General features: G+C 29.3%; 2 protein-coding genes across 2 annotated transcripts; one reads left to right on the plus strand and one right to left on the minus strand.

Annotated features, from left to right (window-relative positions):
* The first annotated feature begins 5,514 nt into the window (after window positions 1-5,514).
* LOC114414975 lies at window positions 5,515-9,586 on the plus strand. Its single transcript, XM_028379449.1, has 4 exons — window positions 5,515-5,711; window positions 5,853-5,967; window positions 6,163-6,277; window positions 8,625-9,586. Exons 1-4 carry the CDS (start codon window positions 5,611-5,613, stop codon window positions 9,125-9,127), a joined length of 834 nt encoding a protein of 277 aa, XP_028235250.1. The 5' UTR covers window positions 5,515-5,610; the 3' UTR covers window positions 9,128-9,586.
* A 795-nt stretch (window positions 9,587-10,381) lies between these two features.
* LOC114414976 lies at window positions 10,382-14,142 on the minus strand. Its single transcript, XM_028379450.1, has 4 exons — window positions 13,501-14,142; window positions 13,205-13,384; window positions 11,993-12,430; window positions 10,382-11,853 (listed from the first exon to the last, which is right to left on the minus strand). The coding sequence occupies exons 1-4, from the start codon at window positions 13,858-13,860 to the stop codon at window positions 10,963-10,965; spliced, it is 1,869 nt and encodes a 622-aa protein (XP_028235251.1). The 5' UTR covers window positions 13,861-14,142; the 3' UTR covers window positions 10,382-10,962.
* Window positions 14,143-25,142: the final 11,000 nt, after the last annotated feature.

Genomic DNA, 25,142 nt, shown 5'->3' on the forward strand with positions numbered 1-25,142 from the left:
GTCTCTTCAGGCGCTCAGCGCATCTGACGCGCTAAGCCATAATTCACTTACTCGCGCTTAGCGCGAAAATGGCGCTAAGCGAGCCTTCAAGGACAGAAAGCCCTTAAAAGCTGAAGTTGGCAAAAAAGGAGAGGGCTTTTGCAGAAAACACAGAGAATTACTGTGTGAGAGACGTAACAGAACAAGGAAGCACCAAAAACCTCAGCTTTCAAGAGGATTTTAGGTTTTAGAGTGATCTTTAGGTTCCTAGAGGTGGAGAAGACATTTCTACCACTGTGTAATATGAATTTTGCTTCCAAAACCTCCTATTGTAGCTGAAAGGTGATAACTTGCCATGAAAGGCTAAAGCTTTTGTTGGGAATTTCTGCTGAGTCTTGATGTAAATATTCTTTAATATCTATTTAATGTTGTTTTGATGTGTTCACTGTTTCCATATGCACTTAATTCTTGCATGCTTTTGGTCTGATCATCTACTTGTGTGTAAAATTAGGATTTTTAGTATTGGGAAATGTTTTGAGTCCTTAGAAATGGATAGAGCAGGGCTAGATAACTGTATTGTCTGAACACGGAGTGCAGGGACTCTGGTTTTTAATATGTTGTGATCTTAATGATGTTCGGTTAGGCTAAGTTTGACGAGGGATCCGAGAACGAAGTTTAATTAGAATTAGTCTATTTGCGCGAGACATCGGTGTTTGGGATAATTGTCCTCGACATAGAACATAGAAACAACATTAGGTAGAGAAAAACCTTTAATTGTATCACGTCATTCAGTAGAAAGGCCCAACATTCTAATCATCTGCTATTTTTCACATTCACTTAGTTAATTTTAGAATTATCCTTAGCATTGCAATTATACCCTATTTTTTTATTTATATTTCATGATGTTACACAAATGTCTACTTATTGAATGAACGCTTTTTTGAATGAAACAAATTCCCTGTGATTCGATACTCAGTTCTTACCGTTTTATATTACTTGTGACTCAGTACACTTGTTGATAAATTTCACAGTTGTCAAAGAGCGGAACATAATGTTGTTCAAAAAGATCCTAGTCAGTGTCGGCCAAACAAACCCTAGTCGACATTGGTAAAAAAATCTAGCTAACATCGGTTGAAAAATAGACTCAACCAACGTTAGTAAAAAATAACCTCGAATGACGTCAGTTGATAAATATTCCCGACATACTTTGACAAAAAAAACCCTATTTGATGTCGACCGAAAAATAGCCTTGGTTGATGTCGGTTTGAAAACATCATTGGTCATGGTCAGACAAAACAACCTTAGTTAAAATTATCAATATTTTGTATTTATAAATTATTAAAAATTGAAAATATTTTTAATTAATATTTCAAAATTAGATTGTGTTTATTTTCTATAAAGTTTAATATTAAAATTCCATCTATTTAAAATATAAAATTGAAATTTTGCATATGAAAGAAATTGAATTACCCTATTCAAACAAAAAATTTAAAATGGAAGAAATTTAAATTGATTTATGCAAACAAAACATTTAAAAAATAAAAAAAATTAAAATTAAAGTAATTCAAATTCTAACCACTTCAAATTTTGTATTAGTAGTGGGCTTTTAAAAATTGGAATGGCGGCCTAGCTAAAACTGGTAGTGGGCTCCTAGCAAGGAGAGGAATAACTTTTTTTTTTAATTAAAAGGCTGAAAATAGTCAAAATACAATGCATTATCTCGAAAACCCTTTTTTTTATACTTGTACACTGCGAATTGAACAGTAAAATATTGGGATGGAACGCAATGGCAGCAGTAATAACTAACTATATGGAAGAAAACGCCCAAAAAACTCTTCCAAATTTGTAGCCAAAAAGGTTAATTAGGTAACTATCCCCCTAATATATATATATATATATATATATATATATATATATATATATATATATATATATATTTGAAAATTTGCCTTTGTTGTTTATTCTTATTACAGGTTTTAGGCCGCATTGCAAGGGAAACTAACATGTTTTATTGGCCGTTACAACACACCCTGCACACGTATGTTTAATTTGTGTTCTTTACCATATTTGTTAGAATCTTTTAATGGTAGTGTTCTTCTGTGTGCCCTTTCAGAATTTTTTTTTTATTTCGGTTTGCCATGTCCAAATAGTATTGTTTGGTTTTGTACTAGGCCGTAACTTTATTGGTACATCGTCAGTTTTGGCAAACTCTTGAGGTTTAATTCAATAGGTTTTTTTTTGGTGAAAATTTAATTCAACAGGTTAATACATTGCCCAAAAGAAAATCAATCCGTTAATGCTCTCATAGTCAAGGGATGAGATGTTTTAGCCCATCACTCACAGGATCGTGTCTGTTAGGTGGTTTATATGGCACAAAATTAAGAGTTAGTATTATTAATTATTTTATAAATGAGAAAACTTAAATATATGATACAAAGATATCAATTGAGACCATGGGCACGGGATAATCTTAAGTACCTAATAATTTTTCATTCTGCCTACTCAAGATGAGTGCGTATCATGTCTTAGCACTGCTATCATTTTGGCTCCTCAACAACATAAGATTACAACCTATGGCATTCCCGTTACATTCTGTCTAAAATATAACTATGTGGCAATACCCATTAATGCATTGTTTAGTTAAGGTGAAGAAGAGAGGAGGAAGAGAAAAAGGAAGGGAAAAGTGTCCTTGCTTTTTACGTATATGTTTTTTTTTAACTTGAGATATTTAAGTCTATATATATATATATATATATATATATATATATATATATATATATATATATATATATATATATATATATATATATATATATATATATATTATCTTCTTCTAGTTTTTACAATTAAACAACCTATAAAATATTTTCTCACATTCTACAATTTTTTTTCTGTTAATTTTCTTTTCCTCACTTTATAAACCAAATACTATCACAATGAGCATTCCAAGTGAGAATCTAAACATACTTTAAGAGGCACATAAAAAATGTATTAAGAACCAAAAATTGAATCTCTAGTTTTTTTTACTACTAAACCAACCCTAATAATTTTTCTTGGTGAGATGAGTGTTTGGCATATATCAATCCTCCAACTAGGTTGTTCATAAACCGATTCAATCCATTATAAATTAAAAAAATCCATCCAACAAATAGAAAATCGAACGGATAAAAAAAATTAAATTTTTTATTGTATCAGATCAAATTTCAAATTCAATTTTAGAAATTAATTCAAACTGAACTCATATATATTCATAAATTTATAATATTTATTTATTTATTTATTATATATTTATAAAATTATCATATAACTTAAATCTATTTATGAATAATTGAAGATATTTTTACAAAATTATTTGAGTTAAAAAATATTCTATTATTATTTATATAATGACATAAATAAAATATTTGATAAATACAATTATTTATTATTATATAACTTACATTTTATTTAGTATTTTTTTAAAAAAATTAAAATAAAAATTGATCAAATTCAAGTCACTTTAAATTGAATTGATCAGATCCGATTAAAAATTTAAATTAAATTAATTAAATAATAAATTAATAAAATAAAAATAGATGATTTTTTTTTTATCAATTAATATGTGAATACCTCTACGTGAAATGGAGTCAACGTTCATCATTAAAGAAACTAGGTCCTGTGTGTCGTGCGAATTCTTGGACTTGGAGCGTAGATTATTATGTCCCATCCATGAGAGTTCGAAACGTGGCTATCTTGCTAATATCATCACTCTCATTGGATGACACGTCCCGCATGTTGTCCAGCTACTTCTTTTTTCTCGATTTTAAGATCCTATTCATAATCAATTTTTTGAGAGGGGTGAGTTTGGGTTGTTTGATAAATTTGAAAGATAGTCAAAATAATTTTAAAAATAGTGGAGTCATTATATTATTTTTTCACTTATCTTTTCTTTATTTTTCTTCAATTAAACAATTTTAAATTCTGCTTTATTTTTCACCAATTTTTATGTACTCTTTTTTATTTTCATTTATCATACTTCTTTCCTTATCTTTTTTCTGTTTTTATAATCAAACACTTTTTATTTTTACTTTCATTTATTATATTTTTTTTCCATCTTTACCAAACAGGACACAAAAAAAATGAATAAAAATAATTCAGAAATAAAAGTACTTAGTTAAAGAGAAATAAAGAAATAAAAAATAATGACCTCCCATTTGTGCTCATGCTTATTATAAAAAAATCATGAATGTGATTGTTATTATCATTTAAATTAAAATAGACGTTGTGCCGTTTTGATCTATTGGTTGATAGAGGTTGGGGTTGCTTTGGGGTCACCGACAGTGATAATATGATGAAATGTCAATATTTATGACTCAATATTTATGACTTTAGAGATAGAAGAAGACAAAAGGCCATGGCCAATACTTCCCAATGGAGAAATAGACTCTTGGGGCTACGGGAAGCAAGCATGTGGATTAGTAGGGTACATATCCTAACCAAACTCTTCCATTTCGCCCAGTCCTTAAACTTTCCTTCATGACCACTGATTTTTTTTATATCATTTAATTTAAAGTGCCTTAGTATAGAGAATTTTAACTTAAAAAACTAATTTATGAGAGAATCTAAATTTTTTTTATATCATTGAATTTAAAGTGCCTTCATAACCGTTGTTGATTAAATGTTGTGATGGTGTACGACGTCGTGTCCCGATTCTTATGTGACTTTTTATCGGTATTTTTCTTTTTGGAAGTACACCAATCATATCTTTTTTTCTCTTTGCATTCATTTTCTTTTACCTTCACAATTATTTTTATCCAAACACAAAATTTTAAAAATAAAAGAATTTCAATTGAAGTATTTGAAATTCTTAGAATTTAAAATTTTAATAAATTTTAAATTCTCTCATCCAAACACACTCTTAGGTAAATGATGATAACCATAATCATAATAAGCATGCATTTGTTGATTAATATTTTATTAAAATACTTTTTAATAGAAACATCTTTATTAAACTATATATAATACCATTTGAATTAATTAAACCTTTGAGTTATATTGTAAAATAAATTGTTTTTTATATTTCTTAACATAACAAAAATTTGAAAATAATTAATATTTTAAAAGTAATACATAATTTTAAATGAAGGAATGATTTTTAATAAAAATATTTAAATTAATATATCATTTTTTATTTTATTTTATCAAAGACTATCTTTATCTTTCTAACTTATTAGATAAAAATTAATTTTACTTACAATATATAATTACAGTTGATCTAAGAAAATTTTAGATTTATCAAAATAACACTAACTATATACCACTAAAAAAATATTTTTTTATTTAATATTAAATAATATTTCTTGTTATTATTTGAATTTCTTCACGAGTGATAGTACTAGAAAGAAAAGAGAGAAAAAAAGGTAAAATAGATTTGATGGTATCCCATTGTGATGGCAGTGTTCAGCAATTTTGGAAGTCGAGAAGTAATTAACAAAAAGCAAAAACTAGAGTACAAGTTAAGTTACCCCCTTTTTTTACTTACCCACCCACAAATAATTAATAAGAATAATGTGAGGCACATGTGGGGTTTGTCTCTCTTCATGAAACAAACAGAACAGAGCACTCTGCTTCTCTTTCTCTCCACTTCCCACCATGCCCCGCCCCGGTTCCAAACCTTACGATTGCGTCAAAAGAGCTTGGCACAGTGAAATACACCAACCCATCAGAGGAACTCTCATTCAAGAAATTTTCAGGTCAACCCTCTCTTACCAACACACACACACAAAAAAAGAAGATACATGGGTCTTACTTCACTTTGCTCTTTTTTTTTTTTTTTTTATTTCTTACTTCACTTTAATCTTCTTCTTTTTTTTATTATTGTTGAATAATAATAGGGTTGTCAACGAGATACATGGGTCTTCTACTAAGAAGAACAAAGAGTACCAAGAGAAGCTACCCGTTGTTGTGCTCAGGGCAGAGGAAATTATTTACTCTAAAGCCAATTCCGAGGTTACCTTCCCCTTGCTTTCTTGCTTGTCTGTGTACTCAACTATTTTATTTTATATTGTGTAAAAAAAAATGATTTGTGGGTTATTTTATTTCTTGAGGAGGTGGAAAGAGAAATATCATATGAGGATAATTTTTTTTTTAATGTTGAATAAATAATAGTAATAATAATCTTCATTTTTCTTTTGTCTTGGATAGGCTGAATACATGGATCTTAAAACACTTTTGGAGAGAACAAATGATGCTATTGATACAATAATTCGACGTGATGAGCACACAGAAACTGGAGAGTATTTGTGCCCTTGCATCGAAGGTAGTATTTTTACTTTACTCAACTCTTACATCAAGTTGCGCCATTTCTTCTGTTTAGTCTCTTTCCTCAATCAAAGGAGTAGCAACTCAAGAATAAAATATCAAAGTTTGGAACTTTTGTTCATTCATATCAAGTATTCCAGTATTAACAAATAAAAAGGAAAAAGAATGTTTTAACACACTTCATTTTATACGATCTCCGTACATCCATTATTCCATGGTGAAAAGAGATCAGAAAAATATCCATGAGTTTATCTCTTTTCTTTTACAGCACTGACTGGTGGATGTGCACTTTGTAGTCGGTAGTACTATAAAAATTAAGTAGTGTTAAAGATTGCTTTCTTTAACACCTTTTGTTTGGTATGAAAAAAATTAGAAGGAAATTTAAAAGAAAATTAGAGAAAAAGCACTTTTGCCTTGTTTGGTTCTCTGATTAGAGAGGAAAGAGTGTTTATTTTTTAGTCCTGAATTAAAATGTAATTCTCCCCATATGGGACAAAAAGAGAAGGAGACTTGGCATTTTTAGATTAAAAGAACTAGAATCATATATGCAGAGATGGTAAAAATGTGAAATACTAAAATGTTCTGCTCTACACCCCAGTTGGTCTAATGCAGGTTGGGGACTATAGAAGGTTGGGTGAAAAAACCTTGAATTTAATTTTGCCCTCTAAAATGAAGTTCAAGTTTTAAAAGTCTGAATTTTTAAAGCTTTTAGCAAGTTTGCTAAAAAAAAAATTGAGCAATAATCAGATCGGCTAAAAAGGTCCGGGTTTAATTTGGCATTAAAATTTTAAAAATTAAAATTGAAATCCTACATTTTGCCAGACAGGTCCGGATTGGGATATATATATATATATATATATATATATATATATATATATATATATATATATATATATATATATATATATATATATATATGAGAATGCTAATGCTAATGCTAATGAACACATTATTTTTTTTATGAGTGTATTAGCAATTAACACCATAAATATTTTTTTAAAAAATTATTAAACTTCTTTCTCTCATTAAGTTTAATATAAGGATATTATAGTAATTTATAATTTAATTTTAAAATAATCATTTCTTTCATCTCTTTCATTTCTATCTACATTAAATTTTCAGCCATCCTCATCTTTCCTTTCAAATAAAAATTAAATTATCAATCATTTTTTTCTCATAAACATTAAATTAGATTATATATTTATTTAAAATAATTAATGTGACTGATTCAGATTTATTTAAAAAAATAATATTATTCATTCTATTTAAACGAATTTGAAAAAATAACAAAATTTCCAAAAACTATTTATACTAAAAAATGATGACAAATTATGTTGTTTTTTATGTTAACAAAATAATTTATAAAGTTCTCTCATAATGATTTTTTTTATGAAGAACTTTTTTGTAACGTTAATGAAACTAATTTTTTATTACTTTATTAAAAAAAGTTATCATTTCTTTAAAAAAAATTACGTTATCATTTTTTTACATTCATTTTATTGTATATTATATAAAAATGAACCATTTCATATTAATTTGATTTATTTATGCTTATTATGTTCCTGAAATTATTAAAAATACTATAAACTAATATATATATATATATATATATATATATATATATATATATATATATATATAATACAAAATTTTCATAATATATTTATATCATGATGGAGAGAGGAGAGAGATTGATAATTTAATGTTTATGAGAGAAGAAAGAGGAGAGAAAAATAATTATTTTAAAATTCAATCATAAATTATTATAATATTCTTATATTAAACTTAATGACACAAAGGATTTAATAGTTTTTTTTCCAAATATTTATGGTATTGATGGTTAATATGCTCATAAAAAAAAATGGTGTGTGTGCTAGTATGCTCCATATATATTAGAGTGATTATATTATTTTATAAATATTTATTTTATCCAATCAAATAGGGGGATAATTTTTTATTTTTATTTTTATTTCTTTTCACTTTCTCCCGTCTCAAACATGTAAAAAAATGTTTTATTTTTTTAATTTCTCTTCTACTTTATTTTTGGGAACCAAAAGTAAGAGAACGAAAATGCTGTTTGGTACAATTTTTTCAGACGAAATTATGTAAGAAAACAGTGTTCCATGATTTACACATGCATTTGGTCAAGACTTCGTACGAAAAAATATCGTGTACTCTAGCAGTGTTCTAAAATATGAAAATAAGTAATCATAAGAAAACGGAAAAAACAAAACATTTTATTTAACGAAAGTATAAGTTTTCCACTTTCCAATTCTAATTTATAAAATGCACTAATTGGTTAGAAATGTTTGACACATATGCTGTGGGTGTTTGATATGGTTCAGCTGCTCTGAGTTTGGGTTGCTCCCTAACAAAAGCCACAAGGAGTCAACGCAACAACCAACGATGCTACCTAAGTCGCAGTACCGAAGAGGTTCCAAAACTTTCTCATGGCACGTTGCTTAATAACCCAAATACAAAGGATCATAATAACACAAAGTCTCAATATGTGTCCGAGAATGTACCTTCAGCTAGTAAAAAGCAATGCGTGGAACATCAAGCTCCACCAAAATTGTGTTCAGTTTATCCTCTGTACTATGGGAACAACAATAACAACATCCAACATGACAATTCACAACATCATCATCATGGATTCAAAGTATCACATGTATCTGTTTCTCACACTGGTGGACCTGCCCTTGTTGGTGGTGGTGGTGCTAGGAATCTACTAGCCAATAACTTAAAAAATTCTTCAAGTGGGGGATCCCAATTATTCATTATTAAAGGGGATTTTGTGAATCCATGCACACAAAAATGTGATCTATCATTGAGGTTAGGACCCCCTTAGTGTACCATCATCCCCTAGTTTTGAAAAATGGTCAGATTCAGGAAACTGAAGTTTGAAACAGGCAATTGTTCGAACCTCCCAGAAGGGTAAAAAGTTGGAGCTTCAAAGGACAATTATGTGAGAATGCAACCAACAACGGTACAATTAACTGAACGCATATTTTAGATGTTTTGTTTGAAGCCAAAGATAGTGTGTACTAACTTTGAGAATTTGTGGTCTCTAGTGTGTGATTTGCTATGCTTCTTGGAAAGCCTAGGCATTATTGTACTTGAGATGTTGATCTCAGTTATGTGTTAGTGTTAGTACTAATGGGTTATGTAAATAATAACTTCAATCAGAATTGTAACGGTGGATTAGTAGCATGTGTTCGGTTTTGTGTAAAATTATGCACGTTTTTGTAGTGTGTTTGGTTTTGTATAAATTACTATGCACGATTTCTAACGAAATTGGTTTTGCATATACCAGACACTCAATTAAAATGGTGGGTCCTCTACCGTAGTAAAATGCGTCATTTCCACGTTACCAACTAGATGAACATGGTTTCCCCTGTGAATGCAATGTAGTGACTAGTGACAGTGGAAATTATATGGCGACCTCGCAATGAAACTATGGACTATTTGAAGGTACTCTTGAATTGGATGATGTAGACGTTGATATTTTTTTAAAAAAAAAAGTTATCTTAACTTTTCTTGGTTGGACCTCGTCAATTATATTTTTTTTTAACTGATGACATATCATGATTTTAAATTCGGGTATCGTAGGGTCTTAAAATTTCAATTGATCATGCCTTGAACCATTCATGACGTTATCTGTGGCACCAGTTGAGAAAGGTTTCATAGATTGAACATAGAAGTAACACTCACCTGTCATTGAGTAAACATCCGTTTATGTTGAGGGAAACTTTTTCAAACACAATTGATAGGGAAAGAAAAATGATATAATTGAAAATAATTAGTTAACAAGAGAAAGAAGAATAAAAAACATTCTCTCAAAATTGATTTCTGCAATTCAAGTTTTTTGAAGAGAAAGTTTCATTCATCTTATTTTCATCCGCATAAGTATATTTAAGATAAAAAAAAATAAGTGAAAGATAACAATCATGATATACGGTTGACCAATGATAAACATATACTGTACTTTTGGATGTATGAGTAGAAATAACTAATAAGAGAGATAGAGAGAAAAAATATTAATTAATGTAGCAAATGATAGAATGAGAAACGAAGAGGATGGAAGATACAAGGGAAAAAAAAATGAAAGTATAAGTGGGATAAAATGGTGTTAATTTTTTTACCTTTAAAATTTGATCGAAGAAAAAGGAAATATTTTGGACAAGAACAAGTACATAGCATCTATACAAACACTCCTTTCGTTTTTCGTCCAAATCTACTTTACCAAATAAGGATCAATCCCGAAAGAATACCTATTGTATGAACTAATGATGCTCATATAATGTTCTTGATCATCAATTTCAGTAACAAAAATCAATCACATGGTCAGAAGTTGTCACCAAATAACGGGCACAGCCGCAAAAAACTGAATTTCTTGTGAATTAGCATTTTCTGGTTGTAACAATTGCTCAAGGTCAACCAGCAGAAAACATTCCTGGCACCAATTTGATGCGGAGAGGCAATTTTTCTCTGTTCCAGCATATCTACCTAAGATTGCGACAGGACACATAATTCGATACCCCCAAGTTTTAAAGCATTGATCCTACACATGTTCAAACTTCAAAGATTCTTTCTGCACATGTTCATTGGGTGACAATTCACAAGGCCCTGATGAATGTGCCTGCCTAACTTGGCTCCGTAGTTGGACTTCTAAAGGATCACTTGTTAAGACCACAAAGAATCAGCTGAAGCAGATGATGATGATGAAGAGCTATAATGGAAATCAATCTGCAATTGCCGGTGAAGATAGGGACTGGAAACACTCCATTTCTTCTCCTCCTTCTCTAGTTGCCAAAGTGGTATAGCAGCTAGAAACCGTTTGATGAACTCTTTACAACACTCTTTTCCGCGGCAAATTTTCTCACGGCTTTCCCCACTTCTTGCACGATTAATTGGAACCTCTTTTGCTTTGTCTGTTTTCCCATACATCACACTCAAATCATCAAACTTGAGTATGAATGCTTGTTGACACCCCTCATAAAGTCTCTCCCCCAATGAGTCAATGATGTAGTAAGCATCTGCTTCTACCTTCAACACAAAGAAATGATCGTTCCAACTCACTATGTAAACTCTTGGCTCCTTATCACCCACATTGCTCTTTATCTCGTCCCAAATTTCATCAAAGGACATGGCTCCTTTCAAGCATTGGAACTTCTCAGGGGAGAAAAAACCTGTGTATGATTTCTGAGGGAGAACAACAAGAGGTCTCAGATTGGCTTCTATGATTGTCTCTAGATCAAAATGCTTATCCGGGAAGAGCTTTGAGTAGTAATCACCGTTGCATAGCTTTCTCCATTCAGATGAACCTTGTGTGATGAGTCTTTCGAATTGTGCTCTTGTTGGCATGCCATGGTTGGTGTGGAGCCAGTGTGCTATGAGTGCAACTAAAACCGTGCACGCACTCTCACCAGAGGCTCGTTCACTCATTTGGTCAAAGGAAGCAAAAAACACATTGGTTTTCAGCTTTGTTTGTCCATCTCTACTTGAAAAGTCCTTGTATTCCCAGCTTCTTGCACTGCCTTTATGGCATAATTGTGGAGAAAGTTTATCTGATTTCTGCAATAATTTAAAAATAATATTTATAAAATTGTCTAATTAGTCTACAAATTTTTTTTGAAGGGGCAACATAAAAGACGATGTAACACTAACTAACATAATATTTTGTCGATAAAAAAAAAAAAACAATGTAACTTACCGTGATTGGACCAGGATACGAGGTTTGAGTTCGTTGTTCGTTTGTGGGTGTCTTATAGTTCCAACCATTGAGGCTTATATTCCGTGGCAAGTGGGACAAACGAGTCTTTGCTGTGTCCGAGGTTGTAAACCTCTCAGACCCGTTTGAGAGTGTTGACCGTGGGTTGTGAATTCCACCGCTGTTGCTACTGCTGCCACTGCTTGTGGTGGAATCGTACGAGTCATCCGAGTCAAACACGGGGGATCTATCCGAGTCATAAGGACTCGTTTGTTCCAATTCATCTAACTTGGCATTGTTTTTCTTTCCCAAGCTAGTCAAATGCTTCACTTTCTCTATAATACCGCGTTTCTTCTCTGGCTCTGACTGGACCAAGTTTTCAGAGGGTCCTGATGAGTCACCACCATTAGAATCCCTCAACTTCAATAATCTCAGAGAGACCTGTTAAAAAACTTTCGTTACCCACTGAGAAATTGTATTTTCTTTGTTTGCACATTTGTGTAATTTTCTTTGCTAGATGAGGCTGTCAAAGGTTTCACACATATTTTTCAACATTTTAATTCTTATTAGTTGAATTCATATACTAATCACATTAATACAGAGTTGATACATGGTACAAGTTATTCAGTGCGTTTTACTTGAGAATTCTCTAAATTGTGGCAAAAGAATTCAATTTAAATGCATTTTGACTGTGAATCACAAAATATACCATAAGTTTATTCATTTTTATATGAATTATTTTAAAAATTATACTTAAGAAAATTTGTAATTACTTGACTGTCATAGTTTATAGAAATTAAATGCATAATAAAAATTATTTATTTAAAAAAATATAAATGTACTTATATTAGTAATATTTCTTACACATACATATTACTACTCCCCAGAAGGAATTTAAAAAGTAAAGACAAAAAGACGAGTTTCTCCTTAATCACGGTCAAATTACGTTATTTTGAAAGTGAATTGCCACAGAAATGACCGAGTGATAGACGAGAGTCATGAATTCAAACAACAAAATATGACATTAGCAATTTGTTTGATGAGTTTGTATCCACACATGCATAGAAAATTTCAACAAAATAGCCAAGTGTTTGTTACTTTCCACTTCTGCTATTATGTGCTTATGAAATGGGTTTGACTAACTAAGGCCAAAAGGCACATATAATTAATTAAAGTAAAAAAAAAATTAACAAAGAAAAGGAACTTGGAACGTACCAAAAGGGTAGCTTCTATGCATAAACCATTGACCCTCAACTTGATTGGAAGCCTTCTTTGAAATTGATGATGAGAATTGGACTGCGTCTTCTTCTCCTCTCTCACAATCAACTCCGCAACCGCAACGCTCATTTCGACTTTTCCGACCGCCGTCATTTTCGCTTTCGATTCTCCCTCTCCCTGCATTTCATTTTTAAACATTTTTTTATATATGAAAATATAATAAACAAATAAAGAAAATTATAATAAAAAAAAAAAGTTGGAGACAGAGAACAAGTAGATATTGTTGTTCTTACATATAAGACATGAAATGCGATGTCGCAAACATCGAGGGAGTGGTCTTTGAGGAGGAGATGAAAACCGCAGAGGTCGCGTGCGTCCCATACGAGAGAGGGTGATTTGGAACTGAGGAATCTACGGGAGCATGTGGTGTGACAGTGAGTGTGTCGTCGTTTTGAGAAGGGAACGAGTGGGAGAGGTGTCGTTTTTGGCTTTGATTTTTCTTTCTTGGTTGCAATCCCTGTTATTTCAAATGCGACCTTGTCGTTTGCGGCGCCGAGCCTGGCTCCGAAGAGGCCTAATTCGAGCTTCAATTGGGTCAGCTTCACGGCGTGTTGTTTGTTGGGCTGCGTAACCCAGAACTTCATCGGCGACATGGTTCCGTCTTAATTAGCTCAATAGTGTGTTTGGTCGGAGGAAGAAACCATGGATTTAAGAAATTAAGGAATAGTAGTTGATTTGGGGGGTTCAATAGGTTATAGTAGTTTGTTTTTTTAATATATATGTGGTAGTATGGTTTAAGGTTTTGAAAAGACGAATGATTAAAGAAAAGAGGAAGGGAGAGTGTAACACAAGGAAAATGCAATGCGGAATCGGAGTCAAAGAGGAATGAGTCACAGTTTCTGAGTTTTCATATTTCCGTGTTATTTAATCTCAACACACGCTTGCTTATTATAAATTCCCCCTCTTATACTGTTAGGTTGTCATGAAAGAAAGTTTGAGTAAAGAAAATGAATGAAAAGGAAAAAAATAAAATATGAAAGACAATCGAAAGTGAGATTATTTATTAAAGATCAAATAAGAGGAAAAAAGTGATATAATAAATATTAAAATATAATTAAAATATTTGTCTAATTACGTTTCTATTCATGTATTTTTTTCTGCTTTATTGTTTTTTTTTAAACAAACTAAATCTGAACCGGAGAATTTATTTGAGAGACGGAGGAACTTAACTTCATTTTTTAGTTAATACATTTTAATCATATTACCTAATATTTGATTATATATATATATACATATACATATACATATATATATATATGTATGTATATAATTTGGAAAACTTAACATTTTTGTTTTAGGTGGAGTTGTCTTGGTCTAAATATTCAAATATAAATGGTGCATATTCGAATATGTGGAGTTCTCTTGGTTTCCCGTATTCGAATATGTTTGGGGGAGAACTCTTTTGGTGTTTAACGTTATCCATACACCCAGATAATTTTGTAAACATATCAGTTTCTATCATCTTTCTACCCAAATTTGCTAGGTTTTGGGTGGAAAGTTTTTGGAGGGGATCCCACATCTTTCTTCACAAATTTATTGTTACTTCAGACCCAAATGAACAGTCGAATTACATTTTGTGTGTTTTTCATCTCAATTTTTATTTTATTTGTCTTTCTTTGAATGAAAACAATCAAATTCTTAATCATTAGAGTACGTATGATAGACACAATAAGAAATGATATAACAGAATAATTATACATCATATTGTAATTTGTTGTTTGTTGTGTGGCTTATAATATGCATAAAAAAAATATTGTAACTTAATAGTTTACATCTAATTATTTAATTATTAAATATTATATCAGATTAAAGTTTATTATGTTCTTATAATATAATGCTGGGAAATCCAAATTCTAGTAGCTCTATATCACTTTATTTATACTTTTCATTTTACAAAGTTTTAGCTTTAATTTTATAGATCTGTCAAATAAAAAAGCCTTAATTTTATAGTTTAAAATATCAGTTGTCCTTTTAATAAATTTTTCATTAAAATAAAATTTATTTAATATTTTAATGTCAGTAAAAAATTAATTTTAAGAATTGAAGATTAAAGTAATAAATATTTTTAATTTTAAGAATTATATTGAGAATTTCCTCGTTATTTTCAAAGAATTTTTTCGCAATGAGAATTACATTGCAAGAATATATATTCTGCCACTTTTAACTATTAGATAGTCCCTGACAAAAAAAAAACTATTAGATAGTCGATAAGTAATTTTATTAAGTACTTTTAATTTAATGTTATTTTAATAATTTTTAATTAAAAATATTTTACATCTTTTAGTTAAGTTATCAATTATTTATTATGAGGATCTAATTTAATTAATTGAATAGATATATAGTGTTGTAAATCATCCATGACACCATATTCTTATGAATAAAAAAAAAATATTGACTAGATTAATAAAATTGCAATCTAAGAGAAGGAATTAATTCTCATAAAATGGGCGGAGAACCGGCCACAGGTGGAATGACGTTTATATTTAGCATATGATCATGATTGAGGTGAAATTGTCGCCTTGAGAATACCTAAAACTAATAAAAGAACTCTGAAGTAAAATAAAGTAACATAATTAGCTTCAAGAGCTGTAGCTGCAGTTATATGAATACGATTTCTTAATTAATAACTTGAAATCCAAGCCTTACACTTGGAAGAACAAATGAACACGGCAACTTTAGATTACGTTTATGCACTATTTTCTCATACAGTTTGAATGAGACTATTCGCTTTCGTAAAACCAAGGGGTAATCAAACCCCCCCCAAAAAAAAAGAAGCAAGGCTTAAAAGGAACGTTCTGGACTTAAATAGTGTGAAATTGTCGATGAAAACGAAATTGAGTTTGAGCGGGTCGGTAGTGCGTGTTCATACTTGGCACAGTGATGTGACAGCAGCTTATAGGACATGGATAATTTGCAAAGCAAAGACTCGGTTGGTGAAGAGCCAGACACGTCAACACTTTACCTTTCAAATTAAAATTTTACACAAATTCACCTGCTTCCACCCTACTTCTCAGCTTTCAAGAGAAACAATAAGTGTGCGTGTGTGTTTGGATTCTAAACATAACCCATTTTCGGCCAAAAAAATCATGCTATCACTATAAATTTTGACAAGCAATTATGTGTTTACATGGCTTCACCGTGCGATTGGTCACCATTTTTTCCCCCATATCGTCACCCCAAACACGCATTAAATTGCTTTTAATAATTATTTTCTCATTTCCTGATGGAAATATGAAAAGTTTATGATTTTTTTGTTTCATATTAATTATAAGGAAAGCCACTTTGATGGATTAAGCTTGCTATAATAAAATGTCTATACCATTGGTAACATATTATTATTTTTTGTTATCTTAGTTGTGTGATTTTTTATAATTTTTTTTATTGTATTACCTATTTTTATCACATTTTCTTAATTTCTCTCGTGTGAAAAAATTCTGTGCAAAAATAAAGCGTAACTAGTATTTTTTACCTCTTGCTAAAAAAAATTATTACGTGAAATAATGATATGCCTTTTCGTCATCTGAATTGGGTTTTGTTGGGTTTATTTTAAAAGGTATGGGGTCTAACACACCATTGGGCTGTGAATTGCAAATGGACCCATACGGTGTAACAATCTATGGACGAAAATCGATAGCAAGTCCACACCATGCCAACAACAACAACGTGTGTCAACGTTACATTACAAGCTACAATCACATTAAAGAAAAGGACTCAATTTGCTGCACACGTACACTGTAAACAGAGAGTGTTACTAATTGGATCACAATATAATTCACACACATGCATGTATTAGCATAACAAATTATGATGGTTACGTTTGAGCAATGTTAATATATTATTATTCGCGGCAAATTAAATAATGTGCTATTCTTCTTAAAACGTAGAGCAATAACAGTAAGGGGTAGCATTCAATTGGACATGTTGGACTGGCTATGTATTTTGGAATCCCGAAGAGCTAACGAAACGTTTAAGACAATACATACGTGTATATGGCTTTGTGCATAAAAAGAGTCACCATTCTAAATGCTTCACTCCTCAGACCTATATATAGATTTTTTTTCTTCAATTTTGCTGTCAAATTTAGCTGTACTATATTTTCTCTCCATGACAGTGATACTCCGTCCATATTCCACAACCAAAGAATGTTTGAGAATATAGTATTTTTTATTATCTTAAACGTTTCAAAAGTCATTCAGATTCGTAATAGAAGAATGGACTACCTCAATTGCCTAGCAAAATGAAGCATTAAAATTCATTCAGCATGTTAATTGATATATGCTTCGAATACAATGTATATATATTAGAGCATATATACTTGATTAGGTTATATTTAAATTGATGACAATGAATATATTAAAATGATATGTAATGAAATCACATTAACACTGTTTGAAAAAATGGTTAAGGAATAAAGGAAAAGAAACCAAAAGTAATTATTTCCACAACAAAATTGTGTTCCTTTCAATTTGGATGGAAGAAGGAAAGAAACACCACTCTTTTACATAAAATAACAAAATTGTCCACTGGGCTTGTAAGGATGGGCTTAAGAAGACCCAAATATATCATGAAATTAAACTGTATTTTTTAAAAGAATAAATTAAAGAGGTTAAAGGATTATATTGAGAGGAATTAAATATTTATATTATAGTTTTATTTTTATTTTTGTTAAATAACATGATGTTGATGTTTGGATAAATATTATCTATGGATTAAAATTATTTAGGATTATATAAATATATTTCTTTTTATTTATTATTATCAATGAAAAATATCTGAATTGTTATTTTATCTTCTTCATAGTCTTATCTAGTCTTTAATCATATGTTTTTAGGAGTAAAAATACAGTAGTTTTTCTGCTTCTGCTATTTAACCGGGCTACTTTTCTGTTTCATTTGTTGCAACATGTACATCTTCATTTACTGCAAACAACGACCACTATTTGTTACAACTTTACTTTATACTTTTTGTATTATATGAGAAAAATCCATTCTATTAAAAATATACATTTATTTGTTACAACTTTACTTTATACATTTCATTTATTATTTAGGATATTCATGTCATTTTATATACATTTATTTTATTTTCCTTTACTAACCAAACAAGAAGAAGAAAAATATTTCAACTTTTCTTTCCTTTCATTTTCTCTCTTATCAAACAGCTAAAATATCATCTCACTTTTTACTTATTTTCTTTTCTTTCTTTTCTTTCACTTTTCCTCTTAAACTAAGAATACCTAAATTTTATTTGAAAGGAATTGGGAATATGCATTTTGTTAGAATACTGGGTGAACTATTTTCATTGAATAATAATACACTTTTAGTGTAATATACACTCCAAACACCAAAATAACAAAACAAAAGTGTGATTGTATGCGCAAAACCTTTATTAATGTCTAGAAGGGCTATCTATCAATTTGCCTTGTGGAATACTCGACGGCTGTAATTGAAATGGGCACACAAATGTCTAGCCAATTTTGACCATTTGGGTTTTTTTGCTCTCTTTTTTCTATCCTGTGTGCGTGGGCAAATAAAGAATCTAGATTATCTCATATGACTAGTTTAGATTTTTATTCTATCATATTATGAGAAAAAAGGACAAAAAACATTAATAAGTTTTACATAAATAATAAAAAAACGTAAAAGCATGAGACCAAAGATGAGATAAATTAATCAAGAGGACATAAATAATAATTATGAGTTATTTTATAATTTTTTTTCTTTGATAACATGAGAGGAATTCACATTTAATTGGATATTGTTAAGATCTCTAAGTTGGCGCGAAGTTTTACCTAACGCATTCTTTAAAGTAAAAAAGGTTATTAATGCCTTTTGAAACATACCCCATTCATTACTGCTGGTGTTTGAAATTTAAATACTATAGCACGAAAGAAAATCCCCTACCATGTCTATTTTCAACACCTAAAATGCACAAGTAGTAATAAATTTACATTCTTCGCACACACTAGCATAATCATGTCAGACGGCCTAATAGTGCACTACCATTTAACGTTCTTTTAATGAGAGATTTATAATGTACTACTAATATCTCATTAGGAGAATAAAAAAGGATAAATGAATAGAAAAAAAAAAGAGTAAAACAAAAACTGAACTTACATGTTTATAATTCATGCCCCATTATTTTATTAATCGAATGACTAGATGAAGTACCATAGTTTGGCCAAATTTAATTGTTAATGAAAGCAGTTCATTTTCAAGTCATGACTTTTTTTCTTTTGAAGTACAGGGCATGACTTTCATATATTATGATATTGTTATAATTAATGATTGTGAGTGGTGACTATTGGAATTTGGCATATAGAAATGCATGTAGTGCAGTATACTCACGGCTCTGGGCTAAGAATCTCGATGTTTACTTCTCAAATGAATTTCATGTGATTGTTTCCCCCTGTCCCAGTCTGATGCAATGATGACTTCACAGCACAATAGTTTTTTTTTCTTTCTTGTTTAAACACACTTCTGTGCATTTGATTCTTTATATATTTTTTCACAATGATTTCTTTTCATTTTTTTATACACATAACTCAAACACATATCTTGTTTAAGAAAAATAAAACACATACCACTTAAATCAATCGCTTTTACATTTTCTCTTTTTCATATTATATGTCTCTATGTATTTTAATCTGTCTCAAAATATTTATCAATTTAGAAAATTAAGAAAAAATTCTTTTGTTTTTTAATAATACCCTCATTTATAGGTTTATCGCCTAAAATAAATTTACAAGTATATATGTTATAACTCTTTTAATAATGGTAGTTTTGGCAAAGAAGTTACTATTTTAGTAACTGTTTTATATAATTTTTTAAAAATGTGTATCATTAAAAAAAAATACAAAATTAAAGAGTGTATATATGCACTTTGATCAAGTACTCACGCATTTAATGTCGAGGCTTGTGAAAAGATCCGATCGATATAAAAACATTCAATTGTTTTCGGTTAACAAAATTATAACATATGTGCCCTTTAGATCTTTTTATTTTGGGATGGTGTACGTAAAAGTGATCGATATTCATTTATGTTCATTAAAATCTTTTAATATTCTCACCGAAAAGTATATTTTCGCTGTGGTTGCTCCTCCAAAGATTAGTTATTTCTCTAGCTACTAGCTAGTCATATTAGGTTAGACTAAACTATTGTATAAGAGAAATATTATTACATGACCAAGTTTTTCCTGACCGCTCCAACGAATATCGTAGTCCAAATTAAGAATGTGCTCTTTTTGCTTTCTTATTGTTTAAGGCAGCAATAACTTTTAACTGATGCCAGAGTGCTAAATTTTACGACTAATGAGTGCTTAAGCATGCACTAATTAAATGCTCAAGGGATGAACAACCATAGTGTTTTTGTTCCTTCTAGATTCCACGATCTTTTCCTTCCCTTAAACCACATTGATTAGTTGCTTTTAAGATTAATACCAACGCTAAAACAAATGACAATTTGGTTAAGAAGGAAAAATACATGTAAAAACATCTTAAATTTATCAAAGCTGCTCAAAAGACCGGCTAAAATTAAGAAACCATTAAACATGTGCAGCTATAAGCACAATACACCTAGAAAACACAAATCATATCCCAGGATATAATTTAGAGTTTTGGCCCCCGATTAATCTAGAGAAATTGTTACATGACACAATTAATAAAAAGTATAAGTAATAAACAAAAAATAAAAATGCCAACCAGTCAAATAAGATAAAAAAACATTTGAAATAAAAAGGAAGCATATTATCCTTCCCTCCATATACCAACCATACCATTTTTTTGTATTCTGTTGAATATATGTTACCCAAAGTCTATGCTGAAAGTATAAATATGTATATATAACATTATTATAATGTAATTTTAGATTATTTAATATTTGTTCAAAGAGAATAATATAATAAAAATCATTTATCATATTTAACATGATCTAATAAGAGACTAAATAAAAATGTTGAATTATTTTTATTCTATTCCAATAAATAAAACAATAAAGTAAACTTGAAAAATTATGTAATTAACTTCCATTGATTCAATCAATAAAACACCATCAATACTCAAAATATTATTATAAAATATACTAATTAATAGTACTATATTATTTTAAAATTATAAACAAACAAATAAACACGTATAAATAAAAGTGAAAGAAATTATTAATGTAGCTATGGGATCGAGTGAATTACTACTCCTACTATCCAGAAAGGCCTTCTGTCGCTTTGCATTTTTAGTTGTACGAAGAAATATTGGGAATTGGGATGCCACGTTACTTTGTGTGAACTTTTAATGTTATTATGGTTATGATCGAGGTATCGCTATTGTTGGTAGCAAATGCGAATGAGGAGAATCAGTTGTGGAGTGTAGCATTAGCATATCAATAAGTTCAAGCATGCATGAAAAGTTGTCACCTAGCTGGATGCCCTTCAGAGAAAATAAAATCGAAAATTATTTGGTTAGTTTACTTTACAATTAAAAACAGTTTTTGATGAACGAAAATTAAACCGAATTGATGTCCATTCAAGATTAAAAATAGTTGCTTCGAGATATCATGTTAGACACCAAGTCTTAGATTGTATTTCCACTTGCATTGAATCTCTTGTTTTTAATAAAATGAGATAAATTGATTTTTCTTTTAAAAAAATTAAAATAATTTTAGTGATTCATATTTAATAGTAAGTTCAAGTAAGTTTTTAGTTCTTATTTTTTTTAAAAAAAATTAGTCTCTCAATAAAAATAAAAATTTGACTGATTAATTATCCTTAAGTTTTTTTTTATCTAAGAAATATATGAGATTTATTATTTTGACACTCAACTTTAGAATAAAATGATACTTTTGGTTGTAATTACATATCCAAGTTGGAGATTAAACTATTGAATCTTAGACATTGATAAAGAAATTCATAACCACTTAAGAAATTCATAACCACTTGTGTCAATAATTTTTGGTACCCACATGTTAAGGTTTCAGGTTTTAAAAGTTGAGTTTTTAGGTCTTGATTAGTCAAACTTTTAGGATTACAAACCTTAATAAAAAAAAGTTAAAAAATCTTAACCAATTAAATTTTTATTTAAAAATTAAAAATTTAATTTTAAAAAAGCGTAGAAACTAAAAAATTTAGTTTAACTTAACCCTTAATTGCATGATTAATATTAACTTCTTTCACCGCTTATACTTTAACAAAACATACTAAATATAAAGAGCAAATATGTAAATGGTGAAAATCAAAACACACAAACCATATGAACTTTTTTAAATCCAATATGGTTTATTTAAGGAATCATGTTATATTAAATCTTTACTTTTTATGTATGATTGCATGATTGATATTTCTTATACGTGCGCAAATCTCTCTCTCTATATTTTTTTTTCATTAGGAATAGTCTTCTTATTATTTGATCTGTTTTTTACATTATTATTCGGTCCTTTCGGGAGAGATCACATTTGGAAATAGGAAAAGTTGTTACTTTGTTATTAATGATTGGTAATTAGTACTTAATTGTTCTATTTCACTGGAAAAAATTATATATGAGATAACACTAAATATATTGTAAACATACAATTGAGTGGGTGTAATTGTCGTTCACTACTTTGCTTAAACCAAAAGAGACTTATTATTGTTATTTTATTATTATCAATTTATAAATAGTAAAAAATAGTACTAGTAGTTTGTCATAACAACGTATATCTAATCATTTTAATGTATTATAGTCACCATCCTCGAAAATTACATGAGCTAAATGTCTAATTAGTAATATACTACGATACCAGTCAAAATAATAATAACAATTACTTATTTAGAAGTATTGTGGTAGAAATATGATCCATAATTCTACCGACCGCAGAAGAAAAGGTCTGAATTTTACTATGAATGTTAATAAATTGTTTTCGCGACTTTAGAAATGTGTTTGAATCATGGCGTAAAGAAAACTATTTTGTTGGCCTTTTGAAAACTTGCACACACTATTGTCAGAAGTCAGAACCCTTACGTTTTTCCTTTCCCCTGCTTGCATTAAATTAATAGATCAAGTAATGGTGGTATCACACAGCTAATTATAGTCTATGAACTTAACCACTCGCTCTCTTTGTGGGTTATTTGGTTCATTTTTTATGTGCTCAATACCAAATCAATCAATTAACTAACTTTCCGCACAAATTTACTACGGAGCCAAATTAAGGATCTTTCTAACCAACTACATAACCCAAAACCAGGATTTGAACACCAGATTACAGAAGCTAGTTCTAAACCAAATTCTCGTGATTGGAGTTTGAGTTTTAAAAGTAGATTTTCATACGAGCTAAGAAGAAAAAAAAAATACTAGATGTGTAAATATATATGCAGAGCAGTATTTCCGAACATATAACTAAGATTTTTAAGTATTTTATTGCAAAAATTTGTAGCTTTAAATAAGAGCTATTTTTAATTTAACTTTAATTTTACGGAAGAGTCAAGTGTATCTTAAGTTAGTTCATTTGGATGATAAAAAATGTTGTTTAATATAGTTTTTAAAATCAAATAAATTTACAATGAATTTTATTTATATATGTTATTGATATAAAATTTCTTATATTATCAACTAATTAAAACTCTTGTTATGTATTATTAAAAAAGAAACAAATTACACTCGTGAACTTTTTTTAAAATTACACACACGACTCTTTTTTTCTATTCATATATTAATCTCTTTAATGTTTAAAAATACTATACTAATATTATCTTATATATTATACTAACTCTTCTTAATTATTAAAAATATTATACTATATTATATTGATACTCTTATAAGGAAAATTATTGTAAACATTTAACAATAAGAAGTATTCATCTAGTTGACTTTGAAAAACAATAAATGTTAAATGTAATTTGTTGTTTTTTAAAATATATTTTTTTGAAAGACAAATATTTTTAAAATAATTATTATAAAAATTAATTAATGAACTCATCATACGTGATCATCTTTGTTAATGATTTTTTGTTTCATTATCAGTGTATTTAAATTATATTCATTTATAATATCTATATAAAAAACATTTACAGGCTAATTTCCCCTATCATTTGAATTAACATTTATTCTTTAGTGAAATCTTTAAAACAAAACCAGGTCAAATCCTTTAAAAGCTTAAGCTTATTAGATCATCATAAATTCATGACAATCAAATCTTAAAAGTTTAAGTTGAATTACAAAGTTACAACAGGAAAAAAGGGACCTACTTGACATTTCCACTTGCATTTGTCGCACAATCTTGGACGTTTTCCTCACGTTTGTCCAACTTTGCATTAATATAAACCAGACAAGTAAGCCAATCCGCTTATTAAGTTTTATTTATTTTACGTTAGGTTTTAATAATTTTGTTATAACTTTGGTTAAAGAATAAAAAAATATTTGTTTAAAGACCAATTAAAATACTACTAAAAATATAAAATCAATTGAACACTTTACAGTACTTCTTTAAATATTGATTTTTAAACTAATACCATTAAAACAATTACATCTTTCGGGTCCCGCCGTCCTCCAATACAAGCCACCAGCTAGCAATCAAATGCTATTAAAATTTAAAACAGAGGAAGGAGAGAAGAAAACAAAAAGTTATAAGCCAGGTTACACTATTAAAATCACACTCCTATTCATTATACTCTGTCTAAGCAGTGCATGTTTTCTGGCTGCATTTGCATTGACAGTAAAAAATACAAGAACTGATTATTGCGAACGCTTTTATTGGCTAATGCATACGTACGATTGTTGAATCTAATATCGGCGTTTCTAACGTGTGACTTTTGTTTTTAATACCATGACATTAGTATTAATCATCTGCCTTGACTAATTTTTATCTAAATTTTGATTTATCACTTGATAAAATATTTTTTTAATCATAATTT

Source organism: Glycine soja, chromosome 6 (assembly GCF_004193775.1).
Source record: "Glycine soja cultivar W05 chromosome 6, ASM419377v2, whole genome shotgun sequence".
Classification (NCBI taxonomy): Eukaryota; Viridiplantae; Streptophyta; class Magnoliopsida; order Fabales; family Fabaceae; genus Glycine; species Glycine soja.